General features: G+C 35.9%; 1 protein-coding gene across 5 annotated transcripts; it reads right to left on the bottom strand.

Annotated features, from left to right (window-relative positions):
* Positions 1 to 215: 215 nt before the first annotated feature.
* LOC105832738 (putative uncharacterized protein DDB_G0282133) lies at positions 216 to 14,141 on the bottom strand. 5 transcript variants are annotated; one of them, XM_012673934.3, is made up of 20 exons: positions 13,824 to 14,141; positions 12,857 to 13,052; positions 12,528 to 12,586; positions 12,044 to 12,227; positions 11,780 to 11,952; positions 11,566 to 11,682; positions 11,110 to 11,223; positions 10,926 to 11,035; positions 10,442 to 10,809; positions 9,498 to 10,353; positions 9,108 to 9,420; positions 8,140 to 8,964; positions 6,791 to 7,717; positions 6,155 to 6,529; positions 5,938 to 6,038; positions 4,454 to 5,640; positions 3,771 to 4,185; positions 3,367 to 3,474; positions 3,161 to 3,286; positions 216 to 2,806 (listed from the first exon to the last, which is right to left on the bottom strand). In XM_012673934.3, exons 2-20 carry the CDS (start codon positions 13,025 to 13,027, stop codon positions 2,277 to 2,279), a joined length of 7,059 nt encoding a protein of 2,352 aa, XP_012529388.1. In that variant the 5' UTR covers positions 13,028 to 13,052; positions 13,824 to 14,141; the 3' UTR covers positions 216 to 2,276. The 5 variants fall into 5 exon arrangements, with proteins under 5 accessions (XP_012529388.1, XP_012529390.1, XP_012529389.1 ...); XM_012673936.3 differs by having other exon boundaries at positions 10,926 to 11,014; positions 11,110 to 11,232; XM_012673935.3 differs by having other exon boundaries at positions 8,140 to 8,946; positions 11,110 to 11,232.
* Positions 14,142 to 14,419: the final 278 nt, after the last annotated feature.

Consider the following 14,419-nt stretch of genomic DNA (forward strand, 5'->3'; position numbering starts at 1 on the left):
TATTTTTATATTTTATTACACAGAAGAGAGTTGCGGTCGAATAAAGCGACTGTAAAGTCCAAGTGTGTGTGGAGGGAAACAAAGCTACGTTTTCAACTTTTAACGCTTTGTATAATATATACTGAATGATAAGAGCGTAAATGTAACATATGCAATTTGCAATTTCTGTCCATATTACAAGTTTTTATTTTGCCTGTCCGATAAATGAAAATATATTTTTACTGCATTACTATATATTATAGGTAACTACATACATACACGTGCGTGCTATGTATGCCGTGCAAGTGTTTGTAAAACTTTACAGAGCAATTAACACACCGTGCGATGCCAAAATATTGTTAAAATTATATTGTACAGACTATTGCATACTCACACATAAAAAGAATGTGTACTGCACTGCAGTTTCTGTTCGTTTTTGTCGTTTTAATTTTTCCCGATAAAAACTAGATCTTTATAGAATTTTCACGCGCATGAATATTTTTATAAATAGATATTCATTATAAAGACAATCTTCGAGTCTTATTGCGTCCTGTAAATAAATTGCCGAATTCGTATAAGATTCGTATAAACGTGTGTATCATAAACCGTACCACTTTGTTAGTAGTTACCCAAGCACTGAAAAAAAAATACATTTGCGCTTGAAGGTGATACTTTAGAATCGCCTTTAAGTCTTCCATCCTAGCATCTGTATAGATTCCTACGATACTTTAACTTCATATAATAAGTATTACATTTAACATATTATACGAGACCGATGCTTTTATAATATGAATTTGTGATAAATAGATATACCAATACATTATATCGTTTTGTATATACACACACACACACATAAACATGCCTGTATCTATTTTCATTGTAAATTTTATTGTCCGATTACAGAGGCAGATGTTATAAGACTATGAAACTTATACTTCTGTCGTATCTTCTTATACTTCTTTCACATACTATAAAAAAGGAAAAAAACAAAAGTCTCTCTTCCTTCTACATTTTGCCCGAATGGATGCTTCCCCTTGAACACATAACGCTTTCAGACGATTATTGCATACAAAATTATATTCTTTAAAAATTGAAAAAAATGTAAAACTTTACATTTTCAATATTTGTTCTTTTAATGCTACATTCTTATTCGCGATTGGAAACGTGGAAAGCGTATGTGCACGTGCGTACGTATGACACTGTAAAATGTATAAAACGTATGTTTGGTTTTTTGGAAAGAAATTATTATTAATAATGATTATACACAGAAATACAATTACGTGTTATTCGACTATGTATACAATAATTGTATTGAAAAACCAGACGATTGTATACACAAGCGTAGCCATTCTCATCTTTCCAAAAAGCGCCAAATTTCCAAGACACGCAATTTCTTACAAAAATAAAATTGTGCCTGAAATAATTTACATAATCAATGTGTATATTTGCATTTGTATATTATATCCTACGCCAAAACTTTTAATATATATGTATAGATGTATAAGAGTATACATGGAATTTTAATAAACATTTCATCTCTCGTAATACGAAAGTAAAATGAACAAAAATCATCTAAAAAAAATTATATAAATATCTCTTTCCAGTTAATAAACTATCAATAGATAAAAATTCATCCAAATACAAATGTATTGCAAGGAGATGGCACAATAAATTGCTGTTTCTTATAATTAAGATGATTAAAGTGGGAAGTATGTTCTTAGTGATTTATTTGATGGCATTAATGTTTATCCGATTGGTAAATACATATTAATATTATATAACAACTTAATTTCTCGCACTTTCACATCGTGAGACAACAGAAACTTCCCTTAAAAAAAGATATAATATAATCGTATCATACTACAAATTCAGTCTAATAGAAACGATGCAAATAGTTTCTTTTAAATTATAGGAATATAAAAACCAGATATAAACTATACAATAATAACTAATTGCTCGAACATATATTATTTTATATCTATACACATCTTGCATTTCTTACAATTCTTTGCAGAATATAAAAAATGACAGCACATTATGGAAAAAAGAATAAAATACAAATCGTAGTCCGCAGCAGTTTTGCGCTTATCACTGTTATACAATCCATCGAGATTGACAATTGATCACGATAAAAATCTACTACCACACGTCGCATATTGGCATATCCTTTCTTATAATTTATCAAAAAGAAATTCGAACTGATACTGTATTACGTCTTAAGCGTAATATAACATTCATTGTAAGCATTATAATACGAAGAGAACATTTACTTCCATCATCCGTCTACAGACGTAGAATCACTGCAGAATATTTAATTGTCCGGTATTCGTCGCATAAACCATCCCCTGGCCCGGTTGTGGCGCCCATCTGATGCAATTTAGACTGAGGTAACTCGAGACCTCCCGACTGCTTTGCAACAACTCCCGGATAAGCACCATGCTCTCCCTGTGACGTTTGATGTCCATATCGAGTTCATTTCTCATCCGAATCCGCCAGTCTCTGTGCGGTCTGTAAGTGTTGGCTGTAACATTACGCCTCGCAGCATTTGTAGAAACAACGTTATCATCAAGCATCTCGTCAGAAGAATCGTATGTCAACTCCATATTCGGATCCGTCGACAAAGTGTTCTTCTCGTCATCGGATTGTTTCTCCATTAGCTTGTAAATCAAAGCCATCGGAAAAGGCCTAGCGGGTACATGAATTCTACGTGCCAAACCTACCAAAAGATGCTGTTGTGTAGGCGATATCGAGACAGATACTACCGTTTGATCAATATTAGTCGAGTAAATCTTTTCTCCCAGTGTTTCCCACTGCAGGCTGTAGATACCTAAATGGAAATAGCATACTCTTTATTTTTTCAATAATTTAAAACAAAATTTTTTTTTTATTCTATGTAAATTTGTTGTCAAAATAAAACAATTATATAGAGATACATGAAGAAGAGGATACGTTTATAATATTTATTATATTGTTTTAATATAATGTTGTTTCTTGAAAAAAAAGTGATTAAGTTTAAAAATATTCCCCTACAAGATTATTGGCGTGAAAAAGATACGATAGAAAAATAAGAAATTATCCCTTCAAGATAAAAAAAGCGCTAAGTACGCGCGCTGAGAAAGGAACGTTGTTTTGAGAATATATATATTTCATCGATAATGGAGATCAACGTGCATTCACTTACCTAACGTGGTTGTCACGTTAATACGACCCGACTGCAGAAGCGTTGCTAACAATTTCCCATCCGTAGATATATCAATACTGGCATCGTTATGAATCTTACATTCGCGCACCACGACGTTTTTCTCAGCTGAAAAATTATTTGGCGTATAAGCAAACACAAAAAAGGCACTTATGATTAAAAATGTATTTTTGATATTTTTTACTAACAATCTGTAATATCAGGTATGTCACCGTTGGAGAAGTCCCATGCTTGAACACGATAACTCTGAATTTCCAATGCTGGATTGAATGGTATTCCCACAGGAATATGATGTTCTGAAAAGTTATCTTAATTTTTATATTTTCACACATATTGGATTACATTCGAAAATAAATTTAAATAATAATTAATGATCAAAAATTATTGATGTCATATTAAAAAAAGTTGAGTTTTGCAGATTTTTTTCTTAAAAATTCGCGATATTAATATCTAAACAAAGTTATTATTTCAATTAGTATCTCTTTGTTCTTGATTGTACCATCAATAAGAGATAATTTTGTATCATAATATGTATATATTGATTAAATATGTATCATATATTTGAAAATTTTTAAAAGAAAAAATATGGTACCAAAGTCCCAATAATAATCATTGTCATCATTTCCTGGATCCTGTCCTCCTCCTCCTCCTCCTCCTCCGCCTCCTCCTCTTCCTCCTCTTCCTCCTCCTCTTCCTCCTGCTCCTCCATCTCTATCTCTATCTCTACTTCCATTTCCATTTCCACCTCCAGCTCCAGTTCTAGATCTAGTTCCAATTCCAACTCCAGCTCTAGCTCCAGTTCCTCCTCCTTCTTCTACTCCTTCTCCTCCTCCTCCTCTTGCACCTCTTCCATCGCCTACCCCATCATCACCACCGCTACCACCATTACCTGGATTTACACCTCTTCCCATTCGTAATCCTGTATTATTCACCAATTCAGTGTAACGAGGAATCCAAGTGGGCCCAACCCGATTGCGCCATAATGTTAGAAACGTTGGTGTCAATACCTGATAAGAAAGTTAATAATGATTAAAAAGGATTTATCAGTGAAATAAGCAACGATCCAACTTATTTATTAATCTAGAGATCAGCAAGAAAAAATAAGTGTAATTAAATGTTAAAAATTATATTTGTAAACTATAAATTTTTGTAAAAACAAAATCACAAATCACGAAAATAATTGAAAATTCACAGTGCTATTCAATTATTCATTACATGATAATCGACTGTGAGTCTAGGTTAAAAAAAATCGTAAATATACCAAAATTCATATACCCGAGTTCTATTATTGTTCGACTGTCCAGCCCAACTTGGTCCAGGCTGATCTGTCGACTCATTTGTACGATCGTTGTTCCTATTACCGGCGTTATGGAGAAAATTGTTGATTAAATATGGTGGAGGTGTATGTGGCGGAGTTGGTGGTGTGTTCTGTCTTCTTCGTGGATTATTGGACAGATTATCCAGATCGTTCACAGGCACGTTATTCACCTGTAGTTCGGGAACATTAAATTCTCGTCGAAGAGATGCGCCTTCCCTATTGTGAGGGAATCTGCGATTGTTATTCGAGTCGGAATTGCTGTATCTGTGCAAAGGACGCTCGAGCAACGACGAACACGCACCCCGCGTGTATTGGCGAGTCCAACGCGGTCTCGGATGCGATGATCGAGCGCTTTGTTCATCTCCCGACGAAGTGTAAGAAATGTAGTTTCTCCAGCTCTCGTTGGAATGCATACCTGACTCGGTCTCCTGTGGACTCCTTGATTCGTTGATACGTCTCACCGCTGGTTCGGATATCGTAGCATTTCTGTAACTTCGTCGATAGCTCTCGTTCGAGTTTCGTGACTCGTTTGCAGCGTCTATCGTACGATTCTCGACTCCTGCTCTGGCCTCGCCGCGATCGTCATTGTCGATCGAGCTGCTACTTTGGATTCTCTCCACGATACTTTGCACTTCCGCCGATAGAGCGTTTTCAGAAGTTGATTGCCGATTATCTTCGTTTTGCGCATTATCGTCATAATTGTTATCGTCACCGTTATCGCTACGTCTAGCTGTCGTTGAATTGCTGGTTTGATTTTCGGAAAAACTGTTAATGATTTGAGTTGCTCGTCGATGACCGTAAGATAACCGCTTTAATCGTCGCGCCATAATGCGATAACGTATATTATTTCCGCGTGCCGAGAGGAGTTCCTCTGCACTTGGCAATTCACTGCGGTTTCTCGGAAACCTCTCTCTGTCCGCGTTTCGCCTCGGCACATTATCATTCATACGACGCGGGCTTTCCGTCTGCAAACTATTGTCGACGCTGTTATTACCGCGCGTGTCGCTTCTGGTTTGGTTGTCGACCGGTAAATCGGAAGGAAAAGGTCCATATTGACTAGATTCCAGCTCTCGTCTTGTTATTACCAACTGTGCCAGCAATAAATCTGTCAGTTCTAGTGCCAGATGTAACAATACGTACAACTCTGAGAAAACAGAACATAAATTAATATAAATTACTAATCGAGTAATGCGTGATCCAAAGAATGTGAAAAACATGGAATTGTTTTATTTTTAAGAAATTCAAATTTAAAAATTTCAGGTAAGTATCCTTTTTCGTCCTAAAATAACAAGAATTATTGACTTTTCTTAAAAATAAAATTCTATATAAAAAATTTTTACCTTACGCGTTTCGGACATATTTTTTCGTATAGAATAATTTTTCAAATTACACTTCACACAAATAAAATTTATAATTTTAATATAACAAACGATAAACTTACTGTACATCTGTTCATAAAGAACATTGCTTTGAGAACCATTTCCTGATCTCGTCACTTCAAAGAATTGGATTAAAGAACGCACCATCAAGCCGAGTACTTGTCTAAAATAATATTAATTGAATTAATGATTATTCGTGACATATTCTTGCTCAAGATATTTAATGTGATTATAATACTTTAATATTATAATAATTATGCGGTATTTCATCTTTCCTACCTAGCCCTTAATCTTGTGGCTTCACGAATCTCTTCCATCTCTCGATTATCATTGTCCCTACTAGTTTCCGATTGGCGGTTATTATTATTCAACCTTCTATTACTGTTACGAGCCAAGGCCCTTTGTTGTCGAACTAACAATTCCAGTCGTAGGATCATCTTCTGCAAATATTCAGATGTATTTGAGCCTCGCGTTCTATCAATACCCACATCTAAATTATCGGTACTAGTGCTGCCACTATTCTGGGACGTGTTCCTGCGTAAATGCCATGGTCTTCTAATATGCTCGCAAGAACGAAATGGATTATTAGTGGATTGAGACCTGAGGCTTTGTCTACGACAAAGCGGTCTCAACGACACATTTAAAAAATACTTTCTGAAAAACAAAATATATTAAATAAAATGACTATTAGAGAGTATCATAATGTACAGTATGTTTAAGTATTCATATGTATTATATTTCAATTTATATAACTTTAATAGATTTGAAGATTTTTTATGTAAAGATTATTTATTCAAATAATAATCTAAATTTGAAATCATTTATCTCTCTTTAATAATTTATTATTTAACACAATTATTTTTAAAACAAAACACTCTCAGAAAAAAAATATATCTTCAGAAAATAAATATATACCGAAATCTTTCACGTCGATCAAGTCTGTCATGTCTGATGGTAGACAAATCGGATGACGATATGAAAGTCGCAGGACGAGTTGAAGTCCCATTTTGGTTTGTTGGATATTGTGTGAAAGGCTCAGAATTGACGTTATTATCGTTATTCCTATTGTTATTACTGGCTGCATCATTAGTCACGAGATAATCAACATTCGTATCTGACGCTTGGGTGGATCTGCTAGGGCCGGCATGATCGAGACCGCTGACGAAACTCGAGATGCTTGGCAACGGCTCTGACTCGGTCGTCGTTATCGCAGTGACTGCTGGCAGATTCGAGTTAGCTCCGATATTCGACACGACACTGGACATACTAGGCAACTGCACATCACCGTCGGATGTCAAACTGGAATATGTGTGATCATTCATCGCCCGCGGTGCGTCGGTGACGCGAGAATCGCAATTCTGACAACGTGATGTCAGCCGCGCGTATAAACCGTCCAGCATCTCGTTCAGTTTGAGACGACACTGCATTCGCCGTAACTCGGCGTCGCTCGGTAACAGATTTGATAAACTTATATTGGTACTCTCTTCGATATTGCGAGTACTGGATGTCGGCTCGTCCTCACGATTCCTCTCGAGACCGGTCACTCCGCTCGACGTTGATGGTTGATTCTCATCGTACGATTTTGCATCACGATCGCCCTCGTTACTTTCTCTCTGATAATTCTCCAAAAGCGCTTTCTTGAAATTTCTCGCAGATTCATTTGACGAACTCGCAGTCGACGTTGACGGACCAGGATTGCCGGTAGAATTATCTCGCTGCATTTCTACCTGATCACCATTCCGTCTCTCCACGCGGACTGTCACGTGCAACGATCGTATTTGTCGTTGTAGATCTTCCCACATTTTACGTACTTGACATAGCTGAACTATTTCCAAGCGTGCTCTGTTAAAAAATGTTATTTTCAATCGTCACAAGAAACGATAAAAAAATACTATAATTTATTTTTTAATGTTGCTTTAATAGTACACTTAAAAAATATTATAACACAATTTAAACAATCTTGTATAAAAACAGAATATTTATTTAAATATTTTTCTTTCATTTAAAATATTAAATAAACTTTCGGACAAAAAGTTATAAATCATTCGCGTATAAATAATTTTCTCAAAAAGCTACAATAATTTTTACTAATGCCGTTATATATTAAGTCTATGCAAAATTTCATCAAACATTCTCATCTCCAAACTATATTTACATTTAAAATTTAATTTAAAATATTTATGCAATTTATATATAATAGCGATATAACAATATGTAAAATCTCACAACATGTGTATATATATCGTATAATTTTTATTACTCACCGACACAAGCGATGCATGTTGTCAATATGACGACTAAGTAACTGAATCCCTTGCCGAACTCCTAATGAACTTTCTCTTGGATCTATATTATCGGTACCGACCGTTATCGGATCTATAACATAATCGAGATCCGGATCATCCATGTTTCGTTGATCTTGATTCGGTTGTTCCTGCTGCCTATTGTCACTTGTTGTCGATCCGCCCTCACAGCTAGTTACATTAGCGATTCTCGTTGCAACAGGATCGTTAACCATTCTCGACATTTCCACGAATCCCGCGTCTGCGCTTGAATCTCTCGTATGCGTTGCACTCGAATCGGATATCTGCGATTGAGGCAGACTATTGCCGGAACCACTGGTATTGGTTGTTTGATTCTGTTCTACTCTTTGGGACTGATTTTCTCGTAAGCTTCTGAACGGGAACAACGGTGGTTGTTCGTAACGAGTAGGATTTGCAGACACGGGTGACAACTGATTCCTTTGCTCTCTCTGTCCATCATTAATATTTTGATCTGCATCCTCCGAAAGGGGTCTGGTAGGTAGAGTTTGCTCTGAATTTGGTGAGTCGTTATTATATTCAGAGTTCCTGCTAGAAGTGTCCAGCTGTATCCATCGACTAGTCCACCGACGAGAGCTCGAGTTAGTGTTAGAGTTAGTATCATCCAGATTTGAATCGGAATTACTGTTCTCTTCGAGCAACCAATATCCATTCTCTGAGTCATCCATTAACACTTGCTGGGTAGTATTATTGCTCTCCATCCGATCCGCGTGCAAATTTCGAAGGATTTGCAGAACGTCTAACACTCTCCTGAGTAAGGGTGAATTTCTAAATGTTAAAAATTTCAAATATATGACATCTTCAAAAATATACAAAAAATATGATAAAAACACACACACACACACACACACATACACACACACAATCTAAAAATTAAAATTAAAAAATTGAATTAAAGCATGCTTATATACCCCTGTCTACGACCGAGTTCTTGAGATCTCGATTCTTGCGCATTCCGCGCATTTCTTGACGTACTATTATCCTGAATGTTATCTTCATTTGATTCGTTATTTAAATTATCAGATAAATTGTTTCTATCTGTTTCGTCAAATCTGGAAGAACTAGTCAGCATTTCTTGATTTTGTGAACTGTTCGCTCGTTGAGCAATGAACTTGGGTACGTTTGGCTGAAATGCCGAGTGAGTAGAAACTGTGAAATTTGATGCGCCGTTACGAGATGTCGATGCTCGTGAGTAACCTTCATCGCTCGAAGATGAGCTGTCCTCTGAAATAATAGATTTTGAGGTCAACAATGTCTATCTTATTTCTCCATGTACGTGCAGTTAAAAATACAAATATTACCAAGATAGGATAATGTAGAAACATGGTCATTAGGCCAATAACCCAATTTACGTTTTCGCTGCCTTGGTGGTTCGTCTTCTGTGTTTAAGGCGTCAAATCGTCTTCTCCTCGCCTCCCTTCCAGTACTTCTCGACGTCGAGGTATTAGCGTTTTCACTGCTATTAGCATTGGACCACGTTGCATCACGCTCTTCATTCTCACTATAACTTGTGCTAGGAAAGACATTTGATTCCAAATCTTGTAATCTCGAAGACATTGCTGATGTGGAACTAGTGCTGGGCATTTGACCGTCATTCGGAGTAAGAGCTCTCCATTCGGCGTCACTTAAATTCACCTGCGAAGGATCGGTCGCGATATGCCGATTACGCGGCAGAATACCGTACATCGTAAACTCGTCCCGCAATCGTTCAATTCTAGAACTAGTATTCGTAAATTGTGCCTCCATATTGTTAAGCGCTTCGATCTCATCGTTTAGAGCGTTTCGAAGCAGCTGAAGGCGAGAATTACGATTGTTAGAATGCTCGAATAAAGTCGCGGTCTGTCGCTGTAGCCTCTCCCGCAATTTTTGTAATCGCACTAAGCATGAGCTATTATTTTCGGCGGCGGCATTCAAAGCTTCTCTTAAATTTTGAAGGGTGGTCCCGATCTCTTCTTGCTCGGAACGCTCCATTAATAATCGCTGGCATCGCTGCAATCTCTCCAGATTCGTGTTATTCGCTTGGGCGCTGGAATTCAATTCGTTCCTTAATCTTCGTATAGACGATTCAGTTGCCGCCGATTCATTTCTATTACTGGACTCTTCGGAATTAGAAGACGATGCCTCCGGCATATCCATGGGGTCAGTACCGCGATCAATCTTCAAAGAAAATCGATATATTTTTTACACATGCTCGACAAAAGGAAAAAATTCTCTAGCGGCATTGCAAATAATAATATAGACTTACCGTATCTCTATTTCGTCTAGAAACATCGAAATAACGTCTTACGAGCGTCACGTATTGATCGACGAGATCTCTGTAGCATAAATTTATTCTCCTCTCCGGATCTTGAGAGTTGTTACCGCGCAACCTTTCGTCCACACCGACCCACACATTGTTTAGTCGCTCGTACAACTCATCTCTAGAATGAGAATCGTTTGTCGCACTGGATTCTCGATCGTGCCTTCTCACAGAAGTAAACGGTAAATCATCATCATTACTGTCGTCTGCCGACCTATTATCAACACTGTCTGCACTGTTCGTTGAGTTGTCGACCGGGCGAGGCGGATCTCTCGCGATACTTGAAGATGTAGCTTCCCTAGTTTGATTCAGTTCTACATCGCAAGGCATAAAACTATTACGACAAATCTCGAATCATTATAGTATCAAATATTGCATTACTTTCACACAGAACGTGAACCACTGCTATGCTATAGGATAGATATTGTACCTTCAGATAAATTTCGTCGTCGCTGAAATCGAGCTTCTTCCTGTCGCGCACTATTTCTAAATTGTTGGTGATTGGCGGCTCGTGAGAAACTGCGCATAAACAGATATGCACTGAAAAAATTTCTATTCAAATTTCGCAAACTTCTCGATAAATTTTGATAATTTCTCATTGTATAGTTAAATACCGAGATGTTCTGTCAGCAGTTCCATCCGCCAATCCTCTTCCATAAAAAGAGCCATGGTTCCACAAGTGAAAAGGTGAAAGTTCAATATCCGGAAAATTTTCTCGCGGTTGATACCTAAAGTTCCTAATTTTTTTGAAATTAGTTACAATACAAAGTATTTTTACAAAGTATTATTTAGAATAACACACGTATGACAAAAGTATGAGTAAAAGTTGTTCATTGATAAAAAGAAATCTCAAAGCTGAGATATTTAATTTTATTTGATTGTAAAAATAATTAAAAACAGAAAATAAGAAATTCTTAGAAAAAATTTATTTTAAAAATAGTTCATTGTTTACACAGTCCAAAATTTAATTCAATTTTTAAATTAAAACCATGATAAATATCCAGATAAAAATGTAAAAATCTAAAACTTTTTTCTACGTATAATATTCACATTATAGTGGTCTTACTCACATCAAACTAGTTCTAAGTAACTGTCCCACAGGAGCTCGATCCCATTGTGATTGTACTTGCGGCGTATTCGCGATACCTGTGATTAGTTTTCTTCCTAAATTGTCAAAAGCTACATATCTGCAATTTTTATAAAAGTTTATATATAATTTCTCTTACATAAATTTTTTTTCTTATATCACAGCTTATGATGCCATCGCTTTTAAAATGATCGTACCTCACTTTTTCCTTGTCAGTCTTTGTAGCTGTTACAGCAAAGGGTTGAGACTTACTCCAATCCCAAAAGTGAATTTCATTATACGTGGCTATAACTAACAATCTTTCAAAGGGATGAAACGCAAGCGAGGCAATGACAGTATGGCTATCGGCATTCCAAATTTCGCTACCACCCTATACAAAGAAATTTACATTGTGAATTATTAGATGCAATTACCATTTAATGCTAAAATAAATTATATAGTTTCAAAAAACCACTACTCACACTTAAGTCCCACACACGAACTTGACCCCCTAGACAACCGGATGCTAAGATCTGACTGGAGGATGGATGAAAAGCTATGCACCAAGGAGTACGTGGATGTCCGGATAAGATTCTAATATTTTTTCCCGTTGTGATTTCCGTGATATAAACATTGTGATTCCCATGTGTAGATGCTACCATGGTCCTGAAATTTCATGTCATTTCATAGGATAGAACGGTCTTAGCTTAAGTCAATTGAATTTAGAAATTGCCAATTTCAAAACTTAAAATTGATCCTTATGTCTATTAAAAAAAAAAATGTACTCTAAGTTTTGCAAAGTTAATAATTCTTAAATTTGATTGGTCAGTTAAGCTAATCAGAAATGGTAAGAGTAGCCCATAATATAATTTCTTCCAATTTCCTCCTTTACAGTATTATGAGTAAAATCTCTAATTATTACCATATTAATTAATAACACAATATTATATTTTGTCCATATCTTACCCATCAGGACTGAAAACCATTAGAAAAGTAGCTCTAGGAACACCAGGCAATTCACATTTCTGCAAATGAACAGATAACACTTAATATCTTTTTATAACATAAGGAAGCAATAAATATATCATCATATAACTCAGCCATTAGAAATTGATGAAGTTGAAGAACAAAAGTTGTTGTAGAAGGCCATTTTATCAGACAAGATTTATCGCTGTACTACATCTACTTGGGTCTTCACAAATTAGAGATACGAACAGAGTAAACATGACTGAAGTTACATAAGTTGTGTTGTATGAATATTAGATGACCGCGTGTACAATTATATAAGTGCATACCAATTCCTTGTGGTCCCTCAGCACAAAGTTTGCTTCAGCTATTGGCTCCAACTCGCGCGTGCTGGTCTTATGCGTTGTACGCAATCCACAATCCCTTAGCATTAAGTTACGCAGTATATTCTGTGATTTGCTGCGGTGGAGCAACTCTGGTCTTTTCTTGACTTTCCCCATTTAGCCGAAACGTCCTTGTCTACGTCTTTAAATTAATTTTAAGAAATATATTATAATGCTTGTAAACATAACCTTACATAAAAATATTTCATTAAAAAAAATTATTAAAAAAATTTTTTTTAGTCCTCTCTCTCTGTATATGTTTCGTTATACTTTTACTAAGCATTTTTTCGGTTTATACTCAGCATATAATATTTAAAAGTTTCTTTAGACATATATAATACTTGAATAATCTAAATTTATATATATATATATATATATATATATATATATATATATAATTTATAGAAATTTACAGTATATATAACTATACATGCACATATTTAATTTACATTTTTTTGATAATTTTTTTCCCGTTTAAAAGGATCGCAGACAAAAACACTTTGATCAACACTACGGTCCTAGTGCTTTTCCAGAATAATTTGTATCGGTGATGTATGTTACTTTTTTTTTTTTTTTGGAGGTTTATTGTGTCTGATCTTATGCAGATATATGACACGTAGATGTATGTTACTTTGTTAAGGTAGGTTAGGCTCAAAAGCGCTCATACTGATCCCGATAAGGAATTTCGAGCGTAGTATTAAGCGAAGAATTGAGCGGCTTTCGTAATCTGGATTCTCTTCTTTGGCGTTCGTTCATAAGGTTCGATCTACATCAGAACTAGCTAATTACTGCTCCGTTGGGTGGCCCGGAAATAGCGACGTCGCACAAGCCGAGACAAATTCGCATTTCTCCCCCCTGATAGCCCTTCCCGTTCACAGTACCCTTTCTCACCCAAGGAGGAATTCCCATTTACCTGTGAGAGTTATTGTTTCGTTAGGATGACAGGCATGGAAAAGCAGGACGGCGTTTCACTCCGCGTTTACGCGGCGAACGTGAACTTCCGATCGCGTATCCTATCGAGACACATCGTCGTCCTCCATTAACTCGTTCGGGATATGGATATATCGCGGAGGCACTGCGGACCCTCAAGCTCGTCGGTCACGATGTTTTCGACTGATTAAATTCGTCGTGCATCGCTAGATGACACTAATCTTATGGGGGAGGGGGAAGGAGGAAAAGGAGGGAGAAAAGAATATAAATAAAAATGCTAATCTTAAAAATATAAAGGAATGATTGTAATATTTTATAATTTATTCGACAATTTTAATTATTTTCTATTATTTTTTAATTGATAATTTTTTTTATTGATGGTGTAATTTTTATTGGTTTTTATAACTTCTGTTTTTTAATACAATTTGACACAAATTTGGTCTGCAAATTTTGTTCTTCTCTTTGAAAAGCATTGTAATCAGTCATAACGTTTATGCATTTATATTTACTTTTTTAAATATAAATAATCATATTTTCTATATATCAAAGTATATAAATTTATTACTACATACATGTCAT

The sequence above is a fragment of the Monomorium pharaonis genome, chromosome 5 (assembly GCF_013373865.1).
Source record: "Monomorium pharaonis isolate MP-MQ-018 chromosome 5, ASM1337386v2, whole genome shotgun sequence".
In the NCBI taxonomy this organism is placed as follows: Eukaryota; Metazoa; Arthropoda; class Insecta; order Hymenoptera; family Formicidae; genus Monomorium; species Monomorium pharaonis.

Excerpts from the sequence above, each read along its gene's own strand:
- LOC105832738 (XM_012673932.3), bottom strand. The coding sequence starts at position 13,027 with ATGGGGAAAGTCAAGAAAAGACCAGAGTTGCTCCACCGCAGCAAATCA. Across the intron at positions 10,810-10,925 it reads ACGACGAAATTTATCTGAAG|AACTGAATCAAACTAGGGAA; the intron begins GTACAATATCTA and ends CTTGCGATGTAG. Across the intron at positions 9,421-9,497 it reads TTCTACATTATCCTATCTTG|AGGACAGCTCATCTTCGAGC; the intron begins GTAATATTTGTA and ends CTATTATTTCAG.